This window comes from Hylaeus anthracinus, unplaced genomic scaffold, assembly GCF_026225885.1.
Source record: "Hylaeus anthracinus isolate JK02 unplaced genomic scaffold, UHH_iyHylAnth1.0_haploid 11994, whole genome shotgun sequence".
NCBI classification, from domain to species: domain Eukaryota; kingdom Metazoa; phylum Arthropoda; class Insecta; order Hymenoptera; family Colletidae; genus Hylaeus; species Hylaeus anthracinus.
The window spans coordinates 1,904,870-1,932,498 of record NW_026534341.1 but is presented as its reverse complement, the minus strand read 5'-3'; the positions used below and the strand labels follow the sequence as shown (position 1 = coordinate 1,932,498).

The window sequence follows — 27,629 nt, the reverse complement described above, 5'->3', positions numbered from 1 at the left end:
AACAATCTAAAAATATCGTAATGTTATCAATGCAGATTAATTGTGTCAGATTACATAAATAAAATACAGAAATCACGGATCTGGATTTGCGCGGTGCACGAAAATTAATTTTCGTTCGACGATGTTATCGATGAAAAAGAATTACTTTACAATCACGACACAAGAGATAATTTATAAAAACGAGGACAAACGTCAATATTGCACTCAACGAATTTGAAAATATACATTCGAATTACTTTTATTTTGTTACGCCACAGCTACTCTCAAATTTATTGACAAATATTAGACAGTGTATTTGCAAATCCGTGTTTGTTTTCGCGATAACCAATTGTCAATTGTCTAGAAGCGATAAAATGAGAATTTTATCGACGAGAATCTTTTATATAATCTCACAGGGAGGATTTGTGAAATAACAACAAAAATTACGGGCGATAAAACGTCTAATTTGACCGATAACAGGTCTTATCTAATTTGTACTGATGAAAACGTACAGATGCATAGGTTTTGACGGGAGAATATAAATAGAAGGCGCATCTGCGAACAGTGCAGTTTGTTTTTTGTTTGCACAATACGCTGACATCGCTGCACGTCGTGCAATCAACCAATTATTCGACGATAGTCATCGATATGCGATTTCGGTAAAGACGTAATTTAATTTTTTATTTTTTCCGAATAAACTTCATCTTTAACTCACTCGTTACATATTATAATTTACATAGACTACGTTTCTCCATTTACCAAATCATAATTTTTAACTATTCTACTGTGTGCTCACAGTATCGTCAGTCGATAAGGGGATACCGGAAAATTCGATCGATATCTCCGGCGTGATCAATTTTTCCTTTCGATTAGGTAATCAAAATGAAAGTATGGAAAGTAGTACCAGCACGAAACCGGTGGCAATCAAGGAACAAGCACGTTCTGCAAAACAGTCGTCAATTTTTCATATTTCATTCATTTTCTGCAGGTCTACGTTTGTCAATTTTCTACTCGTTGAAAATGTTTACCTAGATAATAATTCTAACTGACATTCCGTTCACTTCATGTTGAAATTCACGATGGCGCTTCGGTATTCACTTCAGCCACTGAAATGTCAAGTTTATCATGACGTACAAAGGCGTACGCACCTTGTATATAAACACTAGCGTACACCTATAAACAGTTCTAATTCATCCATTAATTTTCTATTAATTGCAAACCATTGAAACTGCCACGTAATTCTTATTTTTTCCATACCATTTACGATAATTAATTGAGGTTCGCTTCTAACATGTGGTTAGAACATTTCCCGCCGAAAAACACGCTATGTTTACAGCAGTGGTGTAGCCAGCAAATTCAGGGCCCTTATGTTAAAATGCACGCTGTTCAACGTACCTATCTATAAAATGTTTATCGTAAAGCAAACATGAGACTTTCCTTTTACTATTATAACAGAACTCTACGAAAAAAATGTTGAAACAGTAATTACAAAGTCTAGTTCCCTCGAATTCCGGAGTCCATGTACATTATCAGCCATTCCATTAATTTCTATTAATTATGCAGCGTACAAGTGAAGTGTACCCATGATCTACAATTCTTATTTCGCTTATCGAACTATTCATACGAATATAAAATATAAATCTGTTGCTCTTATCGTGTGACGTAGATCCCTCAGCGCTGTCACTCGTATGTGACACGTGTTCAAATTTGTCTGTGGTTAAAACATCGAACGTATCGTAAACAAAGAGTACAAGTCGCGAATAAACAAATGTAGAGTCGAATTTAAAGAAATTTACGAAGTACGTACTACATAAAATGTAATCCAACACGTACGATAAAGCACGATCATTCTGGGTAACCGAAGACAAAGGAGATCCGCGGATAAATACTCACAATTGTCTTACCTAGGCGTAATTGTACCGTAATAGTTACAACGGCGATCAGCGAGTCAGTGTGCAAAGCCGTTCGTTATGTGTACGAAAGGAAATCAATGCTCACACCACGAACGATAGTGATTGTGTGTAAAAATGAAATGGGGCATTGGGTGAAAGTACTCTTGGGCTTGGAGGTCTTATATCAGATCAGTCTGCTAAGAGCCGTGCAGGATGTGGATGGCAATCTTGCTCTGCTCCTAACGACCAGATCTCCTCTAGACTCCGCCAGAGTCATGTCATTTTGTTAAATTTTTCTTTGAAAAAATTATGCTATCGGTGTGGTAGTGCCAACAACAATCGGTTCAGTGTTCGTGTCAGTGAAAGGGAATAGTAAATAGAAACGTGCGTTTTTGCAGAATGTTGCAGATGGTATGGATATGGTGCTTGCTTGTGTCAGTGGCAGATTTGACATTGGCCCTTGAAAATGGTCTCGTGAGAACACCACCGATGGGATGGCTCGCTTGGGAACGATTTAGGTGCAACACAGATTGCAAAAATGATCCTGAGAATTGTATCAGGTGAGAGTATATACTTAATTGGTTTCCATTTTTTGCATTGAGTTTTTTGAAATCTAAGTGTCAAATTGATTCAACACTCTTCTCTAACTCTAGAATATTATACCGGTACTATGGTATAGTTTTTTGAATAGGATTCTATGGTACATGATCCTTTATGATAAAGTGAAACTTCATTAGCATCTCTGTTGTATTTCTAAATCTGAAGAGTAATAGTATTAATTCTAGTTGTTGGATAGATATTAAAATATGTAGAATATGTTTTTCTTGAAAAACAAACATTGGACATATACAAATTCATTAACATTTTGATGTATGAAAATTTAAAGATTAATCATTATAATAATATAATCAAAACTTTGGCTATTATTGTTTCATAAGATATTAGAAAAGAATTAACTAATTAAAGATGTGCATCAAGAATAATGTGACCTCAGGAATGATTCTTAATAACTCTATTTAGAGCTGTGTCATAGTTATGTAAATTTATATTTCTGTTCAAGGTTATATTACTAACAAATGGTACATGTGTTAAGAAGTACTTCTGAAAAAGAAAAGTAGTTTTTATAATAACATGTTAATAACTGAAACACTTTTAGAGAGTTTTTACACTTAACAGAGTATCACATATGTAGCTATTACATATTTTATCTAACTATATTATATCTGTTTTATTATAAAGAAAATTACTTGCAACAATTTTGAAAAAGCACCTGTGTCCTCATGAAGGTGCTCAAAACTTGATTTTCATGCTTTAGTGATCGGCTCTTTCGCACAATGGCAGACATTATTGTAGCAGAAGGATATGCTGCAGTTGGCTATGAATATGTTAATGTTGATGATTGTTGGTTGGAAAAAGATAGAGCTGCTAATGGTCAACTTGTACCGGATAGACAAAGATTTCCATACGGCATGAAAAGTCTTTCAAATTATGTAGGTTTTACTAATTTTCTTGAATTTCTTCTGATCAAATTATAGTCTTACGTTTCCTTTCTTCTACTATGTAGATTCATTCAAAAGGTCTTAAGTTTGGTATCTATGAAGATTTTGGTAACTATACTTGTGCTGGTTATCCTGGAATATTAGGGTACTTAGAAACTGATGCTCTTACTTTTGCATCTTGGGATGTAGATTATGTAAAATTAGATGGATGTTATTCCCATCCATCTGAAATGGACAGAGGTATGATAAAAAAAAAAAACAATAATTACCTATTTAGTTTAAATGCCATTCTAAGCCAATTTAGTCTTATAATGTCTAAAATACTTCAGGGTATCCAGAATTTGGATTCTACTTAAACCAAACTGGTCGACCTATGGTCTATTCTTGTAGTTGGCCAGTTTATCAAATTTATGCTGGTATGCAGGTTGGTATTATTATAATACTACCGCAAAAGTAAACGTCGTAGTATTATCGTTAAATTTATATTTACAATTTTAAAAAAAATTCTTAATTGTATTAAATTTCAGCCTAACTATACTTCTATAACTGAAAACTGTAATCTTTGGAGAAACTTTGACGATATACAAGACTCGTGGAATAGCTTAGAAACGATCATAGATTATTATGGCAACAATCAAGACGCTATCGTACCAAACGCTGGACCCGGACGTTGGAACGATCCCGATATGTTAATTATCGGCAATTTCGGGCTGAGTTACGAACAGAGCAAAACGCAAATGGCATTGTGGGCTATACTGGCTGCGCCTCTATTGATGTCCGTCGATCTACGAACGATTAGACCCGAGTACAAAGCCATTCTACAAAATAGGAAAATTATTGCTGTAGATCAAGACCCGTTAGGTATTCAGGGTCGACGCATTTACAAAGTTAGTAAATTTAACGTGTCCTGATATTAACATTTATTGGCTTCTTGACGATCGAGGTCGCAAAACAAACTTCACCGAACGGATAGATGCGAATAGATTAACTTACAAGGCTTGCATCTACCCACGGCGTAACGTGTATCTTCAACAGCGATATACGCTTTTATTAAATTAAAACAACAGTACAGGTTTTAGAATGCAACAGTAAGAATCGTGTTTTGCTCTTTCAGCATAAAGGTATTGAAATCTGGGCGAGGCCTATAACTCCCGTCTATCAGAATTACTACTCTTACGCCATAGCGTTCATAAATAGGAGAACAGACGGTACACCCTCCGATGTGTCCGTTACACTGAAAGAACTTGGACTACAGTATCCTGGAGGATACAGCGTAGAGGTACGTATTTATGGTTTTCAATTTTCCTTGAATTCAAGTGAAAAAAATCTCTCTAATCGTGCGTGTTTTTAGGATTTATACGAAGACGTAAACTACGGCGTCTTAACGGCGCAAACGAAAATAAAAGTTAAAGTGAATCCATCCGGAGTCGTGATACTGCGGTGTAATTTGCATTTAGAAGACATTTTCGATACGAATCAATTCCCACAATACACGCCATCGAATCAGCTTTTCAAAGTTAGACAGAATTCGTTTAAATAACACGAATTAAACATTAACAAATTTTTAACTGTAATTTACCTTTTTTTGTAATATTTGACAACACAATGTTACCATACTTTGTTAAAAAAGTAGAAAATAAAAGAATTTTTTATTCTGTAAGTTCTCCCCGCAACACGTAAAATTTCGAGCGCCAATACATCAAAGATATTAGCGTCATCGTAAATAAAGAACACGTAGAGATGGGGTAAGAATTAAGAAACTCGTTTACGTAGAAAATATGTAATATCGTTATTTACATTTATCGTAGAAATCGTAAGGAATGCATTAGAATCAGTTTTATATTAATCTCTTGATACGCACCAGGCGTAGGCATTGTCAAACATACGTTGCCACGGTGAAACTATATACTTATCCCAACGCGTTGGTTTCCAAGGCCATTGCCACATTTGCGTACATCGTTCTGGATGTGGCATCATTGCCAAGTGTCGACCATCCGCAGAGCAAATGCCAGCAATTCCATCTATAACAAAACAGAAATATTATATACAGATTACATATATCTTCGATGTATTATACGAAAGGGAAATTCGACGAACTCTTACCCGTACTTCCGTTGGGATTGAAAGGATATCGTTCAGTCGGATTGCCGTAATCATCCGCGTATTTAATAGCCAAGCAGTGACTTTCTTTCAGTTTTTTCAAAACCTCATTGGTACGGAAAGTGAATCTTCCTTCGCCGTGAGCGATCCATACACCCAAAACGCTGTCTTCCATTCCACTTAGCATAATCGATGGTGACTTGTCAATTCGAACGGTGCTCCATCGACACTCGAATCTTTCTGATACGTTATGATCCAAGAAAATATTTGGTTCTCCGGCATTACCTGCAACATAACAGGAAAAAGTAAATAAACACAGCTTTTCACAAACTACATACATTTTACAATTAAATGAAACGTTACCAGTTTCGTTTCCTATCCACCCTAACAAGGACATCAGTTGACATCCATTGCAAACTCCTAAGCTAAACGTGTCTTCACGAGAAAGAAACGCTTTCAATTGTTTTTGAAGAGATGGATGGAACAAAAGACTAGCAGCCCAACCTTTGGCAGAGCCCAAGACATCTGAAATCAGAGATTAATTTAACGTCGGTTAATTTTTATTTCGAGAAGTCCAATTTCGTAACTTACCCGCGTAACTGAAACCACCAGGGAAGACAATACCCTTGAAACTATCAAACGCGATTTTATCGTCTAACAAATCTTGCATTGTCACATCCCAAACTTCGAAACCAGCTTGCATCAACGATGCCGCCATTTCTCTGTCACCGTTTATACCTTCTTCTCTTACCACGGCAACCATGATGTTCGCTAGATAAATAATGCAAAATATAAAATTTATTCTAACTTATTTACAAGATATGCGTGTGGAATTAAAAGTTTACGAACAAGACATATTTCGTTGTATTTCGATAGGCCTGACATTAGGATCGAACGATAATTTGTAAGTCGGCGCGGTTCTCCTTTTCAATCCGTTGAACTCTTCCAATGCACATTCAACATTCGTCTGTCGGCGTTCCAATTGGTAACTAGTTTCTTCCCACATGGACATTAAGGTTATAACTGTCGAATTCAGAACTGTCTTTTCTTGTACTTTGATGTTGATTTTTGATAACAATCCGAAGCCTCCTGATCGACCAATCAAGTACACGGGAGCGTTAAATTGTTTAAATACATCCAACGCGTAACCGTGATCTTTTTCATCGACTTCTAATATCCATCCCAGTTCTTCGGTGAATAAGATTTCGATAGGCGATCCCAATTTATGAGAAATATTAATGTTTATTCCAGAGATACCAGCGAAACACATTTCGAGGAGACACGTGATAAGTCCACCATCGCTGATATCATGGCCAGCTAATACTTTTCCCTCTATTGTAAGACAAATAATATTGAAAACGAAGGATTTATTTCCCTAAGATAAATGAAAATAATTCAAGCACATCGCATTACTCGGCATCACCTGCGATTAAACGTTGCGTGGCATTGAAAGCATTCTTTAATATATGGGGGCACTGCGCATCCGGAACATTGTTACCAAGAGATTTGTAAACCTGAGCCAAAGCTGTGCCACCTATTCGACTCCGTCCATTTGATAAATCAACGAATAATATACGACCAGTTTTTTCTGCTGCAGGGGCTTTTAAATCGGGTGTTACTACCTAGAATAAAATAACGACAACGATGGTACGATACAAAAATATGCCTAAAATATTACATTTGACTTACCTGTCGAATATCAGGACAAGGAGCGTAACAAGAAACTACAAGCGTTCCCGGTGCTTTAACGACATCTTTACCGATTCGAGCAGCCATGCTAAGAGAATCTTTTCCCCCGTCAATTGCAATTCCAAGTTCATTCATGAACAAACACATAGCGGAACAAGCGTCGTATAGCGCAGCACCTTCTCCTGGCAATTTAGCAGCCCACATCCAGTTTCCGCTGCATTTGACATCCTGAAATCGTGATGTGTAAGCCACGCTGAGTAGAACTATGTTTTCCTCATTAATCAATTTAGAATTGATACCTGAATGTCTGAAATACGTGCAAAAACTAAATTACTCAAAGCCTCCGCTACGGTCATACGAGCTCCAGCTGCTGGATTCACGAGACCCTTAATTGGTTGTTCTCCGATAGAGGTTGCTATCCCAGCCTACATAACAAAATATAAGTAAACAAAAACTTGTCAACAGAATCGGTATACATTACATTTAATTGTTTATTTACCGTAGCGAAATGAGAAACCGCAGTTACAGCAACATCGGCAAGAGGAGTGTGCAGCGGACCAACGCATTGTTGCTGTGCAATTAATCCAGTAACGCAACGGTCGACTTTGTTGGTTAAGTATCGTTTACTCGCTACCGAAGGCAAACGTAGAACTCTATCCAAAACAGATTGTACAGTTACGTTCGCTGGCGGTGCGAAATAGGGTAATTGTATCACCTTCCTCTGAAGATTGAAAGTCTACAAAAGCGTGTTTACAATTTATATCTTGTTACAGATTTATTTATTGAAAGTATCATGTCATCTACGTACTTACCTTAGAAGGCATTTTACCAAGCACTAAGTCTAAGTCTAAATCAACCGGATGCTTCACGCTATCTTTACGATTTTCATTTAAATACTTTGACGCGTCGCAGTCGCTTTCTTCGGATAAAATAATGTTTCCATTTCCTGTAACGGTTCCCACAAAATGAATAGGACATTTCTCCCTAGCTGCTATTTCCTTGAGTAAATTACTGTCCTCTGGTTTACATAGAATCGCATCGTTCTCTTGATATTCGGCACCCCATAACTCTAAGGTACTGATGCTTGGATCGCCTAACTCGAATTTTTTTGTGAAGATAACAGCACCCGCAGGTTCGACCAATTCTTTTATAACGTTACCTAGTATTAATTCAAACATTAATCAATAGCACACTATCATCTTGTTACGTATCATTACGATAACGCGAGAACACTTCTCACCATTTCCTCCAGCTCCTTGATCGTGTATACTGAGTATTGGATTTTTTTGTCCCATTTCAGTGCACGCGCGAACTACTCTGTTTAGTTTCTGCTCCATTTCAGGATCGCCTCTTTGTACTGCTCCGAAATCCAATTCTGATTTATTATCACCTTGCACCTAACGATACTTCATTTTTAATCAATCATTAAAAACGAAGTGCAACGCTACATAATTACGTTAGTATCAGTAATTCGTGTCTACCTCGATAGAACTTGCCGCACCACCCCCCACGCCAATTCTATAAACTGGACCACCTATCTTCACGACTTCCATACCTAGAACAATAATAATTTGTTATACAATGTACGTAATAAATTAATAAGCAATCATTTTCTCTAACCTTTCTGCGGGGTGACTTTGAGCGACATATCAGCATCCATCGTGCCCAGTCCTCCGCTAAACATTATGGGCTTGATCCATTCACGTCGTTCATTTGCATTATCCGTAATGCCAAAAGAACGAGCGAAACCAGACACAACTGGTTCTCCAAACTTATTGCCATAATCGGACGCACCATTGCTAGCTTCGATTATAATTTTCAATGGGCTTGCCATGTTGCTAGGATATGGTACATTCTTCTCTTCCCAGGGTAAGTTATATCCTACGAAGAAAATAACAAATTTGATTGAAATAGTTGAATATATTGAATTAATATAAGCTTTAAGTACAACGCACCTGGAATGTGCAAATTGCCAACAGAATAACCTGCGGTTCCAGCAATGTAATACCCGCCTCTACCTATGCCTTGAATATCTCTTAATCTTCCTCCAGTTCCAGTCGTAGCTCCACTGTAAATTACAATATTTGTAAGGTATACTATACAATTTATTTAAATAATATTTAAATTGTTTACCTGAATGGAGCGACACCCGTTGGGAAATTGTGAGTTTCTGCGGTAAAAATAAGGTCTTGATCTACGTTTTCTATGCGGAAGGAACTACACTTGTGAGTTTCATTCGGTCGAAGTGCTTTGACTTGGTATCCTTTAATCGCACTACTATTGTCGCTAAACTTAATCGTATTGTTTGGATTGGAATGCTTCTGTGTCTCTATGATCATATCGAGTAACGACTTTTTCATCTCCACTCCATCAACAATCATACGACCCTTAAAGAACCAATGACGACTATGCTCGCTGTTAGATTGCGCTAAGTCGAAACACTCGACACTAGTCGGATTGCGTTTCAATTTATTAAGAAATAAATCTGTGTAGAAATCTAAATCCCAACTATCGAATGCCAAACCTATGCAAATGATAAAGAAATAAACGATTTTATTTCAGATGAAATAAACCTTATTATTTTATTTTAAATGTATACCTAATTTTAAATTCACTTCTTCCAATGCTTTTCGGCCATCTGTTAAAACGTCCACTTCAAACCATTTTTCAGGTCTGAAACCATGATCAAAGGTTTCTATTGGCTTCGTGTACCTGCATTCCGTCATTCTATCGTGTAACACGTCCGTTATCTGTAAAAGAAATAAATGTAAAATATATGGTCTATCTGTTTCTAAAACGCCATTACAAATCTGGTACATACGCTATTTTCGACTGCCTTTTCGATCGATCCATTATGTTTGATACAATACCTAATAGCTGCTTCGATCCTTGTTATTTTATGTATATGCACATATTTACAAATTGATACAGCATTGCTGGAGAATGCTGTAGAAAAATTCAACCTGTAAGACAAAAGGAAATTGATCATTTTTACTTACTGGAATATTAAAATATTAGTAATCTGTCTTACCTTGGCCCAATTTCAATGATTAAGTTTTCCTCCAATTTCTCATCGAATACACTACAAGTTGTTAAACTGTGTTGGTTGAATGGAGGAATTAATATCCACTTTAAAAGTTCTAATTCTTCTTCGCTTAAAGGTTCTTTGGTTTCAATATAATAGCATAATTCACTTTCAAGACCAGTTATTAAATTTGATATTTGAGTCACATTACTAAGTACGGTTTTTAGTTGACCCGACTTCAAACCAGGTGCCTTGTAGAATCTTATAATACCCATGGTCTGCAAATAAAAAATCACAAAATAATAAAAAGAAACGCTAATACTTAATTGATAATGAACGTTTCCATTAACTCAGACCCCCTAGTAGACTACCAAGAGTGTTGTTTTGTAATCTAACTATATCAGTATGGTAATTGCAAAACAGAATGCCCATGTCATAATTACAAAATCAAACAGAGAGTAAGCAAAAGGTCAGAGGACATCTGATAATGTTCTTATCTTTTCTAACATTGTATGTTTACACATTTTCTTAAATTACAGAAAGATTTAAATGTGTTTGTTTAAAAAAGTAAATTGATGTACATACAATACATGTATAATACAGTATCATAAAAGAAATTAAATTCAGGAAAGAAATTTTATGGGATGCTTCAAAAATTTATTAATTGAATTCATTTACATTGTTTTCGATAAGTTTGATTTTAATTGAATAAATTCAATTACAAAATTTTATCGCCGCAGTACACACACGTGTACTCCGAAATATATATATGCACATGCATACAGTTTTCTACACACTACTACACACGTGAATGTTCATGGCAGAATTACGTCAAACTTTTAATCAAGCTTTGAAGGTTTAATAACAACATTTTCATAACAAAATATCAACAATCCTTTGCTCAAACGAGTTAAATCTTTTATTTACTATACATGTATTATTACATGTATGATTACATATCCGAAATGGATTTAAGTATAACAAAATTACTTCCTTTAATTAATAGTTGAAGATTATTTATTATAAAGTAGCCTTTCACTTACGGTATTAAATATACAGTGTTCGAGATACGTCTAGCTTTCTTGCACAACAGATCTCTTGTGTTATTATGAAATTATTGGAATAACGACACATAACCTTGACGTATATTACCACGTGCTTTTTTTCCTGTCAACAAAATAAACATTATGAATGTCCTTCGTGTAGATACATGATCTATCAGTATACAATCGTGAAAATTAAACGCTTAAATCATTTTTCTTTCCGAATTTTAAGTTTTATTCATTCCAATTATCTTCGTAGAATTATCATTTTCTTCCGTAGAAACATATATATAATATATACTTTGCAACAATCTTAACCTATAGATTTCAGCATGCACGAGTATTCCGAAGTTTGCATTACATGTAAAAAGTATTAAATCAACTCGTGCATACTAACAAATAATTTATATTGTTTACGGTATAGCGAATACGCTTAAAAAAATATTTCTTATTTAAATGATCTATCCAAGAAAATCATAATTAGAGACATCTTCGAATTGTTGATTCTGTGGATTGCCAGGAGCCATCGGTCTCGTTGTCATTTGACCTCTGGCACCAACTGTTTGTTGCTGTATTCCGATTACTTGATGCCTGTACGGAGGTTGCGACTGAAACAGAAAATTTATATTTTTAGTTAAACTCCACGTGTACAATTAAGTTTCTTAATGAATTTAAAGCTATTATCCCATACTTGTTGCAACAAGTGCCTAAGGCCCATATTCGAAACGGGTCGCATCAATCTCGGTGCATTCGCTTGTTGATTCGTCATACCTGCGGGATTGAGAGCTCTTTGCGCTTGTTGAGCCTATAATGAAACATTTTATTTTATTTATTTTCTTCCGAATAAAAATGTAGATCACATTTTGCGATTACTCTTAAAAACATTTCACCTCCAACTGTTGTTTATACTGCATTTCCTGTTGTTGCGCTAGTTCTAAATTTTGTTGAATCTATAAAATTCATTGATCGTGTGAATTAGAATTTTGGGTCCTTTGCATGGTCATATTTTATCTTTATTTACTTACATTCACTTCTAGTTGCGATTTATACTGCGCTTCTTGTTGCTGCGCGGCTTCTAATGTTTGCTTTAGTTGTTGAATTTTTAATAAATTTTGATGCCTAGCGATTCCTATATCATCGAACGGTGGTCTTTGTTGTCCTATCATTGTACCAGTTGCTGTAGCAACTTGGGGACCAGTAATTGCACCGCCCTATCGGTACGTTAATTACAACGAATAGTTTATTTAATACAAACTCAAATTGGATCTTGTTTTATTATACGATAGGTTTTACCTGCATACTAATTTGATTCTGAGGACCGCCAGATGTAGTTAACGTCTGTTGTGGATTATTTACGGTAACAACGTTTTGCGTTATTTGCCCGCCTCCCATTGCTATAGTGTTCGTCTGAGACATAAGAATACCACCTTGCGACGTACCCGTAGTGGCCATAGGTCCAGTTATCGCATTTCCTTGTCCAGCTCCAGCCTGAGATATCTAATCGTTAGATTTCTATTCTTCTAAACCCCGTTAATACTCGATTTAAACATTTTCATTCCCGCTCACCGGTCCCTGTCTCATAGTTGCATGCGAAGTCTTTTGTTGTTGAATCACTTTACGAAGACGGTCTACAAAACCAGTCTGGTCGTTTGGAATAAATCCTAAATACGTTCTCTTTTCAGCCGTGTACAGAAGAATAAGTACTTTTATGTCACACGTCGACGTTGGCGGCAAAAGGGTGAAATGAACGCAACCGGCCTAAAGAATTTTTCCCTTATCAATGATTTACTAAGAGCATATCTTGCAACATATAATACTGCATACTAACAAATCCAGAGCTCATAACTTTCGTCAAAGACTCCAGTGCTTCGCATGGTGTCGGATGGAAAAGAACGGATTTCGAGTTCTTTAAATAAGATCCACCGATATTGCCTATTAATTGTTTAGGCATCAACTGCATAAGTAACTTCTGGGGCCATGTATCAGCTTTCCTAATGACCACATTATGTCAATTAAAATACTTATACGATTATTTACTCTCCAAACAAGCACTTACAATTCTGGATCTCCATCCTTGGAGTTCGCAGAAACTTGACAGGGAAGATGTCTCGTCTGCTTTTGCGCGTCTGCAGGAATTTTAGCTTTCTCGACCCATTCGATGATACCTTGCCATATAGTGTGTCTTTCGCGTGGCACGGTGATTTGCGGGCCGGATACAGGACCAGAAGTAACGTTGCCCTTCGACATTTATATTCACGTTATTTATGCATGGAAATTAATGGAACAGCTTGAATATGTTTCTTAAAAATATTACTTGTGCCTGAGAGTGCGACACTTGTTGCTGTTGACTGATCGATGACACGGATGACTGTGTTTGGGAAGCTGTAACCGTCTGTGGTACTTGAGTAGGTATCGACTGACTAACGCACGATACTGTAAGTTGCTGACCGCCCTGTCCATGAGTTTGTTGCGCCGACATAGGCATCGAACCTTGTTGTTGAACATTTTGTTGTTGTTGCTGCTGCTGTTGTTGTTGTTGTATCTGCATCGTGAATCTCGCTTGCTGCTGCTGCTGCTGCGTCAGTTGCTGCTGTTGTTGCTGTTGTTGCGCGCTGGCAGCCATAACATTGCTATTAGCTACTGAAAACGTAAATAACACATTACGTTGCAACACGATACTTAATAAATTGATATATAATTAAAACTTAACAAAACCATTGATCGCAAAACGTCTTACTACCATCCATTCTTTGTCCAAACGGAGTTACGTTAAGTCCCAATGAAGGAGGTTGATTTAATTGTGCTATTAACGCGCTACTTTGTGCATTCGCTGGACCAGTAGTTCCTGGTGTTACGAACGGCCTCCATCTGGTGTGACCCGCTCTTGCTGCAACAGCTGTTGGATGATACGTTGGCGGAGCAGATATCTGAGGATTGTACGGAGGTCGTCCAGCGTTCATAGCAGCCGCTATCGGTGGCACCGTCTGATGAACCGAAGTAATATTTTGCGGTGTTTGGTTTCTAAATGGAGGACCTTGAGCTTGTGATGGCTGAGCAATATTTTGTTGAACTTGATTCGTATTTGGACTATCGTTGCTTTGCAATGGACTAAGTGGAATTTGAGCAGCAGTGCCTGGAGTAGTATGAACGGGTCCACCCATTGGAGGACTCACGGGTCTTTCTTTCAAATTGTAATTACGCAATAGCACCAAATGTCGAGGATCCTTGGCATAATTTTTCGTTTGAGATGATTGCAGATCTCCTCCAGCCTTTTCGAACAACTTGAATAACGCGGGTATTTTTCTAGGCGATAATATCGAAAGATTAATGTTTCTCTGCAAAAAAAAGAAGATCGTATTTTTGGACCTAATTCACCATCCAAATTATTTGTTTTGATATACCTCTTGATAAAGCGCGGCTAACTGCTCCACGGTATGACCAGCGAATTTATACGATTCTTGTATGACCGTTTGATATGGAGGAGAATTACAAATTAAAATACAATGTTTCTGGGATGCTGTATTCGGTTCACGTCGTAATTGTAAGTCTTCGAAACATTGTAACCCAGTGGCAAGACCCTCTCCAATGTTTGCATAAGATTCTCCCTTTCCACCAACCATTCTTTTTATGTAAAAAAAAAAGATCTTGTGAATTTTAAGTTAGGTGTTACTCTATTTATGAAGAGAACTTTGAATAGATAACTATACTCACTCTAGTTTATCTAGAACAAGCAACAACTTATGCGGATTTGCATATGGCCCAAAGGTCTCTGTACAAGGTGCTGGTAAGCAATCAGCTGCATGGTACACTACTATGCCATACAATGTCGCGCTATTCTATTAAATGAAATCCAATTTTATTAGAAACATTAAAATCTGAAATGGAGAAAATCATATTATGTGTCATTAATACCTCGGAAACATATTCTCTATCCTCTATAGGACCTTGATTGAAATACCTGTAAAATATAATACTTTTAAATTAATGGACAATTGTATAATGACATAGCTAGAAGGAAACATAAGTAAGTGTTATAACATACTCTAGTGTTGGTAGAAGATAGTTTGTTCTTAGGTCATTGAGATAAGCTCCATTAACAGCTGTTCCTTCAATGACAAATATTACATCGGCTTGTATGCCGTGCTCTGTAGGACCAGCAACCATTTTTGTTTTATTCTCTAAAATTATGAAAAACGTTTTAAAAACATTTGTAAGTTCTAAAGGCGATACATTCTATTGCGAAAAATGAAACCTTAATATGTTTGATCAAACTTTCGAATATGTGCTTTAAATGATTCAGAATATCGAATTCACATTGGAACAATTAAACAGAACCATTAGAATGATCTAAAATTAGAAAGCATTTAAGAAACGTATATCGATAATAGCTGACCTTTTCAACCTATCGACGATTAAGTCGTATGTTCGTAGGTTAAATTCGTTCGCTATACTTTTTACAAGTGGTAATAAATCATCATTGCATCAACAATTACATGTAAAACGACATTTTACAAGGCTATTTTATTCTTTATTAAAATTAAAGTACTCATAGTACACATTTATACATCAATCATAACAAGTAACCACAAACTTGCTCTAAATGATTCATTATGAGTGATTATGAGTGGTTGGCAGTGGTAGTGGTTGGCACTGGTTGGCAATAGAGACAAATCACAGAGTACTTTTATTTAAAAATACTTTATGGCAATACTATTGATAATATATTGTTTAAATTTTGTAAATGTATTCTTTATAATATTGAACTTATAACAAATCGAGATATCTATCAAAGATTATTTGGGTTTAGTACCAGTGGCGCCACCGAACAATTTAATAAATTATTTTTTATAGTGACGCTATCTAGGCTAGATAATATAGTAACTATTTTCACTAGAAACTTGGGCGTTTTGCCACCGATGGCGCCACTGGTGTGAAAACCCGCTCACTGAGCGGCTTAGTGAGCGTTGACCTTTCTGAATGCACTGTACGTATATCTCAATAAAAAGTTTGTAAACAAATCCACGTGACGAACAATACATTGACATGGCGGGATGTTCTCCAAATAGATACAGATTTATTCGAAGCATACAAGTTACATTTCATGTATAATATTTATAGTTCTACAAATAAATGTATATTTATCAACTGTCTATGATATCAGACCTACGACACACTGCTACCCAAATGCAAAGCAGGCCAACTCTTACGTTTGAATGCTCCTGCTTGCTGTTAAATTATAAATAATAAAAAGTTTATTGTATTTTATAGAAGATATAGGCTATCGTAGGATAGAATAATATAGAATAGAATAGAATTCAGCATGATATCGCATGATATTACAGAATAATTCAAAATAATGTTACAACGATCGAATGCTTCCCATTGGCACAAAACAATCCAACCAAATCCATCCAATCACGGTATTTCCAAAGAACCCTAAACAAGAACGTATTTATTCATTCCATACTCATGGGCCGTGTCTCGTTCGACTATTGGTCGCGTAACATCGAATCTAACTGTTGGATGGCAATTTTCTAAATTCATAAATTTTACTCGTAATTCCCGTTGCCGCCGCACGTTACACGCGGAAGATCGACCGTACTTCCCCCCCCTAAAGTTTTCACGCCGTTGAAATAAAATCGACGATTTCCACCAACGAGACTGAACGAGACCAACCGGAACCAACGATATATATCCTACGATTCAATCATAAACAATGGAGTCGAATAGTCGTACACTCGGTAAACGTGATGTAACGTTACGCGTGTAACGTCCCCCAAGCCTATTGACACCGGCATTGGAAACGCTATGGTGGTGTCAGTGATACGATCGTCATGAACGTGCTCGAACAACCGCCATCGAAAATCGTTTGACAGCTGTTTAAGGTTCAGCGTGATGTGTAATGGGATTATTCGTTCGGAGCTCGAGGAAACATAGCTGTCCGCGGTCGTGGAACGTTTAAGAAAGTGCAACGGCAATGAAACTGCTACGTGGTTTCGACGCACTGCAACGTGAATGTGTCGCGGCGTAATTTCTACGCCACGAATGTTTTCCTTGATTGTTCTTACGTGTGAGGCTACGAAACGGTTCGCGGCATAATGGCAGCTCATAAGACAGGCGGGCAGAGCGCCCGAAAGAAAGTCCAGGTATTTACTTTGGAATAGTTTTTTTCACCTCGTGAAACGTTTCCTTACGTCGGTTATCTATCGGGTAATTGTTTGTCGTACGTACGAGAAGTCGTCGTTCGACCGAGTATCGTTATATGGTAGAGTTTCGTGTAACTTTTCGTGTAACAACTTGGATATACGAAAAAAAAAAATCACACGATTGCGTATTGAATAACAGAGATTAAGTCGTGTATACAGGGTGATAAAGAAAAGTCAATTTAAAGTAAATTTTCCTTGGCGAACTTTGATCGTGGAACGATTCTTTGAATTTTCTTGAAATGATGTCAACTAACCAGATTATGTATTTATAGTGTTTATATTATATATACATGAGCTTGTGTTATGTTTGTATTCTTATGAAGGTATCCATGGTTATAAGAGATGAAGTGGAGAAGAGACACAGAGCTGGAGTGAATTCCTTGCAGTATGATCCAGCTTTGCACAGGCTTTACTCTGCGGGTAGAGATAGCATAATAAGGATATGGAATTGCAAGAATATGAAGGATCCATATATTCAATCCATGGAGCATCATACGGATTGGGTCAATGATATAGTATTATGTTGTGGTGGTAAAAATTGTATGTAACTTTCTATTGTGCTTTTAAATGATTCTATTGACCAACTATGTATAAATAAATCAACATTTTATAGTGATATCAGCCAGTTCTGACACAACATTAAAAGTATGGAATGCCCATAAAGGTTTCTGCATGTCTACATTAAGAACACACAAAGATTATGTTAAAGCTCTAGCATATGCTAAAGACAGGGAGCAGGTTGCCAGTGCAGGTCTAGATAAATATATCTTCCTGTGGGATGTTAACACGTTAACAGCTCTTACAGCAAGCAACAACACTGTAACAAGTAAATAATCAGATTATTAATTACTTTCTTTTATTTTCACTGTTAAGTTATGTTTTAAATAACACTTTAATTTTCTACAGCATCATCTCTTACTGGAAATAAAGATTCAATATATAGCCTTGTCATGAATCAAACTGGGACAATTGTAGTCAGTGGTAGCACAGAAAAAGTTTTGAGAGTATGGGATCCAAGATACTGTACCAAATTGATGAAACTTAAAGGTCATATGGATAATATTAAAGCTTTAGTATTAAACAGAGATGGTAGTCAGTGTTTGTCTGCTAGCTCAGATGGAACAATTAAGCTTTGGTCATTGGGACAGCAAAGATGTGTTCAAACTTTTAGAGTACACAAGGAAGGTGTTTGGGCATTATTGGTAATTGTTATTTCTATGAATACCTTCTTGAAATAATATACGATCGAAACTTAGTCATCCATAAAATAATTTTTAGGCAACAGACACTTTCAGCCATGTGATATCAGGTGGTAGAGATAAGAGAGTTGTAATGACTGAATTAAGTTATCCTGAAAGATACACTGTTATATGCGAAGAAAAAGCACCCATATTAAAAATGGCTATGACACCTGATCAGTCTAGTATTTGGGTGGCAACTAGCGAATCAACTATAAATAATTGGGTAACGAACTATTGTATCGTAAATGTAATTAGTCGATCGATGGTATAAATAATCTAATGTTTCAAAAACCGATTACAGTCGATTAGTCAAAAAGATTGGCAAGACTTTGGAATCGGAGACTATTGTGACTCCGCTAGTGGGGTAACTTCGAATGTTTTACGCAATACAGAACCTGCACAAAAAATATTAGGCGGTCCCGCGATACGGCATTACCGTGTTTTAAACGATCGAAGACACGTTTTAACGAAAGATACGGAAGAGAACGTAGCGTTATACGATGTATTGAAAGCATGTAAAGTAGAAGATCTAGGAAGGGTAGACTTTGAACAGGAAATCAAGAAAAGAAATAAAATGGTGTATGTTCCAAATTGGTTCAACGTAGACCTTAAAACAGGGGTACATACTTTTGCAGCTTACTAAACGAAGTCAAACTTGAATAATCGTAATATTAAGAATAATAAATATTTACATTTTTGTAGATGTTGACCATTCATTTAGGCCAAGATGAGAGCGACTGTTTTTCCGCGTGGGTCTCTGCAAAAGAAACTGGTCTCGCAGAGAACGATGCAGTCGATCAAAAAGGTAATATTCTTTTTAGTACGAATGTTATTCTGTTCGCTGATCTTTAAGAAATTATTTTACTTTACAGTGAATTATGGAAATCTTTTACTACAAGCTTTGCTCGAACATTGGTGGAGACCGTTGCACGCCGACGATGAAAACGAAGGTAATAGTAACGAGGGTAATGGCCCTATACATACAAGAGGAGGAAATCCATACTTTTCAGTACCTAGTCATACACCTGTTATATTTAGGTATGTATTAACAATTAACTCTAGTAACGAATTATTTACGATATATTTTATAATAATACTAGGAAAAGGAATAAAACAATAAAATTTTGTTTTAGCGAAGTGGGAGGAAGAACTTTGTATAGATTATTAGTCAGAGATGCTGCAGGAGAAACAGAAGGAGTTTTATTAAATGACACTGTACCAGCATGGGTGGTTAATATTGTCGTGGACAAGAATCTTCCACAATTCACTAAAACACCTTTTTATCTTCTTCCACATGCCACGTCTGGTGTAAAAAGTCTAAAGAAGTACGCGATAAATTAACGTCTTATAGATTTTATATTAAACACGATACTTCTGGTTAATAATTTCTTTATGTTTATATTTCAAGGGATCGTTTAATTGCAAATGATTTTATACAAATTCGTAAAGTAGCGGAACATGTTTGTGATAAAGTGCTCGGCGCAGGAAGCGATTCAGGATCGGTGGCAGGTACTGGGAACACAGTTTCCGGTGGTTCTCCAGCAGGAGACAGAACAAACACAGATTCGAATGCTGATAATTCTTCGCTGGCCGAAGAAAAAGTGGAACTTTTATGTAACGATCAAGTTCTAGATCCTTCTATGGATTTGAGGACGGTACGGTCTCAAATCTTTTGTACGTCGTACAATTGTTTATTTAGAGCTACGAATTTTTTAAATCACTTTTATTTTATCGCATCTTAGGTCAAACATTTCATCTGGAAAAATGCAGCAGACTTAACGTTGCATTATCGGCCTGTAAAATAGTTAGGGTTGAGTACATCAGAACAAGGATCTCTAACGTGTACCTGGTTTTTTTCTATGGTAAGGTAAGTACAATTCTGTTTTTCATTGCTTATGTCTGCGTTTCTTAAACAAAGATCTGCAGACTATCTGAAAAAAGAGAGAAATACTTGCGTGGGCTTAGAACAAATGGGTTTCAGAGTAACGGAAGACATGTGGACTAGTTGCAGAGTGTGGCATCTCACGCTACCTCCTCTTCATGAAATATTCAATCGATTTTCGGTGGATGTTCCATTAGATATCGCAACTGAAGACGAGTAGAGGCCAGGTCGCGCACAGAGTACTTGGAACTGAATGCGTTTGAAAGCAATAACGTGTGGAAGTATTAGCATAAATTGCTCATATTTGTATATTTATATCCTGAGGCCAAACTCATCCCTACGACGTGAAATACCAATTTCAGTTAGTGTACTTTTAGAGACATATGTTTTTCGTACCTGGGTGTACAGTATTAAATGCTTGTCGTCAGCCATTTATCGTCTTCCCACTTCAAAAGTACCAGTGAGAAAGTTAAGCACAAAACGAGGGACAGGATCGTATGGCCCAGGAAATTATTTATTTTCATTTTCTCTAAATGCCATGTTCACACGATACTTCTCAAATTTTTCTGTGTTAATTTCACTTAGCTGTATTTCGTAAATTGTAAGTAGTACTATTTTATTTTTCAATCAAATAAGAAACTCGTGTATTTATTAAACAAATGAAATGTATGTATTCTATGATGTGCGTTAGTAGTACTCCACACACCTGCCTTGTTATCACAAAGGAAGCAAACTATAAAGAGAAGAAGGAAATGTCAATTTACTATTAATCAAATTACATTTGAGCAGCCAAATTAACAGTTCAATATTTCCTGTTAATAAACATAGGAAATAACAGTATGCCCGTCTTCAGTGTAATAAGGTCAAATTCTATCTCTGGTGGAACTTCCATTAATTAAATATGTATTTATGAGATATATAACGATGTTTCGTATGAGAAGGAAAATATAAATACACTAACTATAGTTGTCAGTTAAACGAATATAGCCGCATTGGTAGAATTTGGCCTTAGGAGACAACTGTAACAGATAAAAGAATATGTAGTTGGTCTTATGTTAAAAATATTCACTCTACTAGAATCTTATGAACTGTATATACAAATGCGACTGTAAGTAACGTCCCCTGGTTACGGTGGTGGGCTGTATAAATAAAATTGAAACAAATGTTGTATCGAAAACTGGAGCTTTTACACCAATTCCGTGAAATTGGGATAAACGCTTAATTTTTCTATTAAAGAGAAAAAAAAGAGATAATTGTTCTTTATTAATACGGCCCTAAATGTTGTAACATTTTATGTTATTGAAATGACATTGACGCAATTTTTTAACGAATCTAGAGATTATTCCATTGTTACATTTTAATGTGCTGCATAATACTGTATATTATAAGTGTATTTATTTGCTAAGCTTTTGTTACACTCGGTTGGTGATGTAAAGAAATAATTTACCGCTACTTAATTTTCTTCTTCGATCGTATATGTATCGTTAGAGGTCAATGATCGACTTGTCTCGAGCCAATGACACGTTGATTAAGAGAATGGCTACCAAAAAGTACTGTACAGTTGTAGTTAAGTTTGATTCATTTTTATGTTTGTATATCAGCATTATATGTATATTTTTGCAAAGAGTTAGTGGTAATTATTCTCGCATTTTATTATTTCTTTTTAACTGAAACATATATTTTCTTAAAATGACCCTCGTTATTGCGACAGGAAATCAACATGTGCCTGATCATAGATTATAAGTTGTAGAGGGCATTTCGATTATGAACTGATGTATTGGTCCTTTTGAAATAATATCAATTGTAAGTTACACCGTTGCGATGCATAATCATAGAAAATATTTCGTCAAAGTCCAGTGTTTAGTTATGAATTTATACCGTTCATTCGTAGATTTTAATGTTTATTTTTATAATACTAGGCGTAACAAAACCGTCGACCGCGCGTGTTTTAGGCATTAATTGTCGAATATTTTCTAATAATTTATTATTGTTGCTCCCTTGCGCGAAGAAAATTCCTTTAAGTTCTTTTTTTTTCGAACTATAATCAAATTTCTATCTATTACTTGCATACTGCGATAGAAATTCACGAAAGTTTATTAGCGTTCATACTGTTCATCGATTTCACGCGTAGGTAATATTATATTAGTTTTAGATACGAGATATACATTTCATACAGTATTCATGAAAATTATAACTGAGCCTTCCTCACTAAATAAATAACATTGTTCATTAATGGAAGTATTAATGTATAACATTAAAACAGAAGAAACTCTTGTAATTGCACGTTCGAGACGTAAGAATAACTTCGAATCAAAACTAATTATATACCCTATCTTTTTAGCAATGGACAGTGAACATCTTCAAAGTTTGTTAGTCCTCACGTAAAAAAAAAAAGAAATAAAGAACTTGCAGAATGGTGCCAAATTTTATACTGAAATAAATGTTGCAATGCACCAATTCCTTTTAAAGAGAGATTAAATCTTTTCTGTAAACATGCTTTCAATGAAAACTTACTAAATAAAGTAGTTATAATATATTTATTAACTAAGGCCGCATATTAGTAGCAATTCAGATTTACAACGATTATTTTTTCTTCTGCTCTTAGAGGGACAAATATTTAGAAAATATCGTCTCACACCTAGAAATATCTGGACTCGATAAAAATGGTTTCGTTATTATTTATAAACGAACTTATATAATGTAATATCGTTACATCGTAGTAGATGAAATTTTCTACAATTTTTCTACAACTAATCATGCAATGAGACGATATTCGTTCAATGGTTGAAAAAGTGGTCTATTTTTATCCATTTCGAGTTACAAAATATAGAAAAAAAATGTTATATAACTTATTTACCAACGATTAAGTAGAACAATAAAAAATTCGAATGTACCCGTTTAGGATCATGAAAGTCACCGCATCGATTTCTATGTAATTAACTTTTAATTGACATTTCGAAACAGCTATATTGTGAAATTACTCCAGATCATGTACACCATTATGGAATTATTAATAATTAAATAAAACATCTAATTTAATACAGAATAACTTATACACGTGTACTTCGATAATTAATTACTAATGCAATACCAGTATATCTACACTTCCATTTTAATAATATGTTCCACAGCTTCCACAAACGAGCTGCATACTTTCGCGGGTAATGGTACAATTGTATTCTCATCACCTTCTCGGTATTTTCCAGTTTGTACTAAAAGACCTCTCATGCCAATAGCTTGCGCGCCAGCTATGTCATCTTTAACATCCTAATTAAATGATTACATTGTTAAATGATTAAAACCTCGATTATAGTAACAATTAGTACAAGGTGTCTCATATCACACAGTGTGCAAAAATTCACGTCTATATTAAAAGGTATGGAAAAGTATTTCAACTATTGCTATTCCTTTGTAATATAGGACACCCTGTGCCATTGTAAACAATATATTAAATATATTTCATACATCGCCGATCATGACTGCTTCTTCTGGAGGTATATGTTCCAGAGCAGCTTTGAAAAATTCCGCGGTTGGTTTACCAACAACTTCAGCCGTTACGTTAGCGGAATATTCTAATCCTGCGATAAATGCGCCTGGACCAAGAGCCAAGCCATCTGGTCGTTTGTAATATCGTCCCTTATGAATTGCTATAAGCGACGCGCCATCTAACAATAATCTGAAATTACAGTTTATCCATTGCAGGGATAGATTAACTTTAAAGTGGCCATTAACCTTAGCACCTTAACATCCTGATAAATTGTTTAATTACATACAGAAAATGTACCTAAACGCCTTGTTTAATTCGTCGTAATGGAATTTGTTCGGTGCGAGTCCAATTACCACAGCATTTATCTTTTCGTTGTTCTTTACCAAACCCTCGAAATCTTCGTCAGCAGCTGGATCTATCAGCAACATTGGATTCAACTCCCGCGAAACGATCAATCTTCTCGCTGCAGCCAACGAACTAAAGATCTCTTCCTTCTTAATCTCAAAGCCAAGTTTCGTTAATCGGTTGTATAAAAAATTACTGGACTCTTTCGTTGTGTTCGTGACGAATTTTAAAGGTATTTTGGCGTTTCGAAGCCTGCGTTTCAATTATACAAAGAATTTATAAATTCTTTATAATTATAAATATATAATTATATACAAACATATAATATATAAATATATAATTATATACAAACATATAATATATAAATATATAATTTAAATTATATATAATCTTCGATAACTTAATTATCTCTATACTTATCTCTATCCTATTGCGATCAATATTCCAGTGTTACGTGTAAATTAAATACGAACGGAAATTTAAATGTGGATATTTAAATGAAGAAATTTATGAAAAGAAGCGATTTGGTATTGTAATTCGTTCAATTTTGAAGCGCGCCAATAAACAGAATCGACGCAACACGAGATGCGCCATGACGCAGATCTTAATTGATCGTAATATACTTGCGAGACAAATGAAGATAACCACCTGTTTAAAGCTTCGATCGCACCAGGAATCACTGTGTTATCAATATGTAGCGTCCCACTGAGATCTATCAGTACCATTCGTATTTGTTTCGCCATGTTAGTCAATATTATTTTTTTATACTCCTCGTACAGTTCGGAGTGTACAATCGCACGATCCACGCATACATGCAACCAATTACCTCCACACGCACATTCAAAGTATTTCAATAAGAACGTAGAGCTCCGTTTCTGATCGCACGTGGTCAAACATGGCGCTCTCCGTGAAGCAGGAAGACGTAAAGCAAGTACCATGGTTTTCGCTGTAAGTATAATGATAACTGTAATAATTTTCGTACCTTGTGATTTTCATGTGAAAGTACTATTCGTATTTCGTAGAACCGAATGGCACCAGGTGTACAGACAAATTTACTCCAATGACATGGTCGAGCAGAAGAAGGCATACGAGATGCTACTCGTGTGGAAATCAAGGTAATCACCTCGTAAAATGTTTTAATAGTAAATTATAAATTGTAAACGACGCTAATGGAAAGAGTTTTAGGATGCCAAAGTTACCTGTAGGGGTCGACTGTACTCTTTCTATCATGCAAGTCTGTCTTAGAGACCGTGAATGGACTCCCAAAATTAATAGCGGGGAGTTGCCTATTAGTTATGAAAACGATTTGTGCCTGATGTACTCTACCACGATAATGAGATTTTTAAATCATATATCCAACATAGGGCATACGAAGCAAACATCATTGTTTCAGATTGCCAAGCAACTCAATATTCCAGAGTGGATAGTGAACTTGAGGCACGATACAGCTCATGGACACGAATTGCCATCCATTGGTGTATTGAGGATCGCGATAAACATATTATTAACTTGGTTACATGTATGTATTTATTTCCATGTAAGTTGTAATATTCATAACTATGCTTGTTTCTGTTAAACTTATTATTTTTAAAGGAAGAATATTGGATTACCGAAACAAAAAGGATAGAAGAATCCATTGTCACCTCAGAATCTGTAAATGAAATTCAGGAAACTGAGGAGATTCAAGAATTTGGTGACTTAATAGAACTTTGGACTGCTGTTAGTTTATACATTCATGCTGGATACTATTTAGTATCAGATATTCCAGATCCTCAACTCAAGTACATATATTTGACTACATTAAATTAGTTACTTTATATCTATAATGATAAATTGACTTTATTAACAGGGAAACATTACAAGACCTGCGTTTGTATGCTATGTCCTTGTCGCAAAAAAATAATGAAACCATAGAAAACGATAAAGATAATTTTGCAGAAACTGCTAGCGACGACATACGAAAGGACAAAAAGTATACGTTAGCGACTGCGAGATACGTTCTTTTATCTGAAATCTCTAGATATCTTAGCAAAAAATCAATTCCTAATAAAAAGAACGTAGTTTGTAACGCACTTTTTAATTCAGAAGCTTTCTTACCAAGCAAAGATATTTTATTAATTTTTGTTCGAGAAAAAAATACCGAAAATGATTTCCTAAATCATCTTTTGCCACTGAATATGATGGAATTTTGGAAAGATATTATATTTTTACTATGCGAAAAAGGAATGATGGAAACAGTTATTTTGGAATTACTCGATTTAATAGATAACGAAGAAGTAAATAAAGACAGAAAATCTTCAGCTTCTTTATGGATTAGTTCTATATGTTACAGTTTTGTGAAACTAAATGTTGCCCACAGTATATCTCGAACTTTAGAATATGAGATGGAAACGACGCAAAAAAAGTTATCGTCAAAAGCTTTTGAACACAAAGTGAAGGAAGAAACGCATCGTATTTATCCGCATCTAAAATATACTCTATGGTTTAATTTATCAAATATAGTGTTACCTTGTTTAACTAACATCAAATTAGTTTCAAAATTTATATTAAACGCAAATAAGTTCTCTATTAAATTTATTGCACCAATATTGGAATTAATAAATCCAAAACTAGACGACGAGAAGAAACAATTATTATTAAATTTGCTGAACATTTATGCAGAAGGAAACATAACGAGCGATGAAAGTTCTAGCGAATGTCAACAAATTTTTACTCTTAAAGATATTCATAATCAATTTGACGATCATGTTCTAAATGTAGATAATGAACAAGATAGAACATCTCATTTTTTAACCGATCAAAAGGTTCGAAATTCTTGTTGGAAATTACCACTTAGTGAGTACATAAAATTACTTTTTATGAAATAAAAATATTAACTACGAATGTAATGTTAATAATTGAAATCTTTTCCAGTAAATTACTGTTGGCCGAACTGTCCAATTGGTTTACTTCCTTGGCAAGTCGATTCGATGGAGGTCTTAAATCCTCTTAGGAAAGTATCGCAAAAGCACAGTGTTTCGACTTTAGAGTCCGAAATTACTCCTGGAATTGTAGATAGCAAAGATTTAAGAATGCAAAGTCAAATTAATTGGGATAACGTTCTGAGAAAGAAGAAACGTTTAAAACGAAAGCATGAACGAAGAAATGCAGATATTATAATAAATAGAGCACTGGAGACTGCAAAGAAACAAAAATAGCGTACGATGTCCGCATTTGAATGTAGGAAATATGAAAACAAGGA

General features: G+C 35.5%; 6 protein-coding genes across 14 annotated transcripts; 3 read left to right on the top strand and 3 right to left on the bottom strand.

The window, feature by feature from the left end:
- Window positions 1-512: 512 nt before the first annotated feature.
- On the top strand, window positions 513-5,030 carry LOC128888837 (alpha-N-acetylgalactosaminidase). 3 transcript variants are annotated; one of them, XM_054145999.1, is made up of 8 exons: window positions 513-638; window positions 2,270-2,431; window positions 3,187-3,361; window positions 3,436-3,610; window positions 3,700-3,794; window positions 3,898-4,257; window positions 4,485-4,649; window positions 4,722-5,030. In XM_054145999.1, exons 1-8 carry the CDS (start codon window positions 628-630, stop codon window positions 4,908-4,910), a joined length of 1,332 nt encoding a protein of 443 aa, XP_054001974.1. In that variant the 5' UTR covers window positions 513-627; the 3' UTR covers window positions 4,911-5,030. The 3 variants fall into 3 exon arrangements, with proteins under 3 accessions (XP_054001974.1, XP_054001975.1, XP_054001976.1); XM_054146000.1 differs by lacking the exon at window positions 513-638 and adding an exon at window positions 1,568-1,778; XM_054146001.1 differs by lacking the exon at window positions 513-638 and adding an exon at window positions 1,886-1,996.
- Window positions 5,031-5,134: 104 nt separating this feature from the next.
- LOC128888835 (phosphoribosylformylglycinamidine synthase) lies at window positions 5,135-11,363 on the bottom strand. Its single transcript, XM_054145992.1, has 19 exons — window positions 11,228-11,363; window positions 10,191-10,462; window positions 9,981-10,122; window positions 9,759-9,909; window positions 9,293-9,683; window positions 9,115-9,227; window positions 8,780-9,040; window positions 8,641-8,714; window positions 8,400-8,556; window positions 7,972-8,318; window positions 7,659-7,895; window positions 7,459-7,584; window positions 7,160-7,387; window positions 6,894-7,092; window positions 6,320-6,802; window positions 6,062-6,241; window positions 5,834-5,995; window positions 5,474-5,755; window positions 5,135-5,391 (listed from the first exon to the last, which is right to left on the bottom strand). The coding sequence occupies exons 2-19, from the start codon at window positions 10,457-10,459 to the stop codon at window positions 5,213-5,215; spliced, it is 3,981 nt and encodes a 1,326-aa protein (XP_054001967.1). The 5' UTR covers window positions 10,460-10,462; window positions 11,228-11,363; the 3' UTR covers window positions 5,135-5,212.
- A 324-nt stretch (window positions 11,364-11,687) lies between these two features.
- LOC128888836 (mediator of RNA polymerase II transcription subunit 25) lies at window positions 11,688-16,042 on the bottom strand. 5 transcript variants are annotated; one of them, XM_054145994.1, is made up of 15 exons: window positions 15,621-16,042; window positions 15,270-15,405; window positions 15,140-15,185; window positions 14,939-15,063; window positions 14,629-14,848; window positions 13,965-14,562; window positions 13,542-13,867; window positions 13,284-13,465; window positions 13,056-13,218; window positions 12,794-12,985; window positions 12,521-12,715; window positions 12,253-12,438; window positions 12,118-12,177; window positions 11,919-12,032; window positions 11,688-11,835 (listed from the first exon to the last, which is right to left on the bottom strand). In XM_054145994.1, exons 2-15 carry the CDS (start codon window positions 15,389-15,391, stop codon window positions 11,689-11,691), a joined length of 2,676 nt encoding a protein of 891 aa, XP_054001969.1. In that variant the 5' UTR covers window positions 15,392-15,405; window positions 15,621-16,042; the 3' UTR covers window position 11,688. The 5 variants fall into 5 exon arrangements, with proteins under 5 accessions (XP_054001969.1, XP_054001972.1, XP_054001971.1 ...); XM_054145997.1 differs by having other exon boundaries at window positions 13,542-13,864; XM_054145996.1 differs by having other exon boundaries at window positions 13,968-14,562.
- Window positions 16,043-16,480: 438 nt separating this feature from the next.
- On the top strand, window positions 16,481-21,809 carry LOC128888830 (WD repeat-containing protein 48). 2 transcript variants are annotated; one of them, XM_054145986.1, is made up of 12 exons: window positions 16,481-17,373; window positions 17,757-17,973; window positions 18,047-18,259; window positions 18,340-18,635; window positions 18,712-18,897; window positions 18,976-19,293; window positions 19,377-19,479; window positions 19,547-19,712; window positions 19,808-19,999; window positions 20,083-20,329; window positions 20,417-20,536; window positions 20,656-21,809. In XM_054145986.1, exons 1-11 carry the CDS (start codon window positions 17,326-17,328, stop codon window positions 20,477-20,479), a joined length of 2,049 nt encoding a protein of 682 aa, XP_054001961.1. In that variant the 5' UTR covers window positions 16,481-17,325; the 3' UTR covers window positions 20,480-20,536; window positions 20,656-21,809. The 2 variants fall into 2 exon arrangements, with proteins under 2 accessions (XP_054001961.1, XP_054001960.1); XM_054145985.1 differs by having other exon boundaries at window positions 16,483-17,373; window positions 20,417-20,541.
- On the bottom strand, window positions 20,655-25,169 carry LOC128888834 (haloacid dehalogenase-like hydrolase domain-containing protein 2). 2 transcript variants are annotated; one of them, XM_054145991.1, is made up of 4 exons: window positions 25,037-25,169; window positions 24,330-24,640; window positions 24,022-24,221; window positions 20,655-23,823 (listed from the first exon to the last, which is right to left on the bottom strand). In XM_054145991.1, exons 1-4 carry the CDS (start codon window positions 25,129-25,131, stop codon window positions 23,656-23,658), a joined length of 774 nt encoding a protein of 257 aa, XP_054001966.1. In that variant the 5' UTR covers window positions 25,132-25,169; the 3' UTR covers window positions 20,655-23,655. The 2 variants fall into 2 exon arrangements, with proteins under 2 accessions (XP_054001966.1, XP_054001965.1); XM_054145990.1 differs by having other exon boundaries at window positions 24,022-24,232; window positions 24,341-24,640.
- Window positions 25,170-25,198: 29 nt separating this feature from the next.
- On the top strand, window positions 25,199-27,586 carry LOC128888831 (uncharacterized). Its single transcript, XM_054145987.1, has 6 exons — window positions 25,199-25,336; window positions 25,411-25,503; window positions 25,574-25,907; window positions 25,982-26,169; window positions 26,238-27,223; window positions 27,302-27,586. Exons 1-6 carry the CDS (start codon window positions 25,284-25,286, stop codon window positions 27,583-27,585), a joined length of 1,938 nt encoding a protein of 645 aa, XP_054001962.1. The 5' UTR covers window positions 25,199-25,283; the 3' UTR covers window position 27,586.
- Window positions 27,587-27,629: the final 43 nt, after the last annotated feature.

Bases quoted from the DNA above. Each gene is read 5' to 3' on its own strand.
- LOC128888837 (XM_054145999.1), top strand. The intron at 3,362-3,435 runs GTAGGTTTTACT...TCTACTATGTAG, and splicing joins TGAAAAGTCTTTCAAATTAT to ATTCATTCAAAAGGTCTTAA. The intron at 3,795-3,897 runs GTTGGTATTATT...ATTAAATTTCAG, and splicing joins AAATTTATGCTGGTATGCAG to CCTAACTATACTTCTATAAC.
- LOC128888835 (XM_054145992.1), bottom strand. From the start codon at position 10,459: ATGGGTATTATAAGATTCTACAAGGCACCTGGTTTGAAGTCGGGTCAA. The intron at 10,123-10,190 runs GTAAGACAGATT...TTTGTCTTACAG, and splicing joins ATCATTGAAATTGGGCCAAG to GTTGAATTTTTCTACAGCAT. The intron at 8,715-8,779 runs GTTAGAGAAAAT...TTATTGTTCTAG, and splicing joins CAAAGTCACCCCGCAGAAAG to GTATGGAAGTCGTGAAGATA.
- LOC128888836 (XM_054145994.1), bottom strand. From the start codon at position 15,391: ATGGTTGCTGGTCCTACAGAGCACGGCATACAAGCCGATGTAATATTT. The intron at 14,563-14,628 runs GTATATCAAAAC...TTTTTTTTGCAG, and splicing joins TAGCCGCGCTTTATCAAGAG to AGAAACATTAATCTTTCGAT. The intron at 12,439-12,520 runs GTAAAACCTATC...ACGTACCGATAG, and splicing joins AGAATCAAATTAGTATGCAG to GGCGGTGCAATTACTGGTCC.
- LOC128888830 (XM_054145986.1), top strand. From the start codon at position 17,326: ATGGCAGCTCATAAGACAGGCGGGCAGAGCGCCCGAAAGAAAGTCCAG. The intron at 18,636-18,711 runs GTAATTGTTATT...AATAATTTTTAG, and splicing joins AAGGTGTTTGGGCATTATTG to GCAACAGACACTTTCAGCCA. The intron at 19,294-19,376 runs GTACATACTTTT...ACATTTTTGTAG, and splicing joins ACGTAGACCTTAAAACAGGG to ATGTTGACCATTCATTTAGG.
- LOC128888834 (XM_054145991.1), bottom strand. From the start codon at position 25,131: ATGGCGAAACAAATACGAATGGTACTGATAGATCTCAGTGGGACGCTA. The intron at 24,641-25,036 runs GTGGTTATCTTC...ATTGAAACGCAG, and splicing joins GCGATCGAAGCTTTAAACAG to GCTTCGAAACGCCAAAATAC. The intron at 24,222-24,329 runs GTATGTAATTAA...GATTATTGTTAG, and splicing joins GGCGTTTAGGTACATTTTCT to ATGGCGCGTCGCTTATAGCA.
- LOC128888831 (XM_054145987.1), top strand. From the start codon at position 25,284: ATGGCGCTCTCCGTGAAGCAGGAAGACGTAAAGCAAGTACCATGGTTT. The intron at 25,337-25,410 runs GTAAGTATAATG...CGTATTTCGTAG, and splicing joins CAAGTACCATGGTTTTCGCT to AACCGAATGGCACCAGGTGT. The intron at 25,908-25,981 runs GTATGTATTTAT...TTATTTTTAAAG, and splicing joins TATTATTAACTTGGTTACAT to GAAGAATATTGGATTACCGA.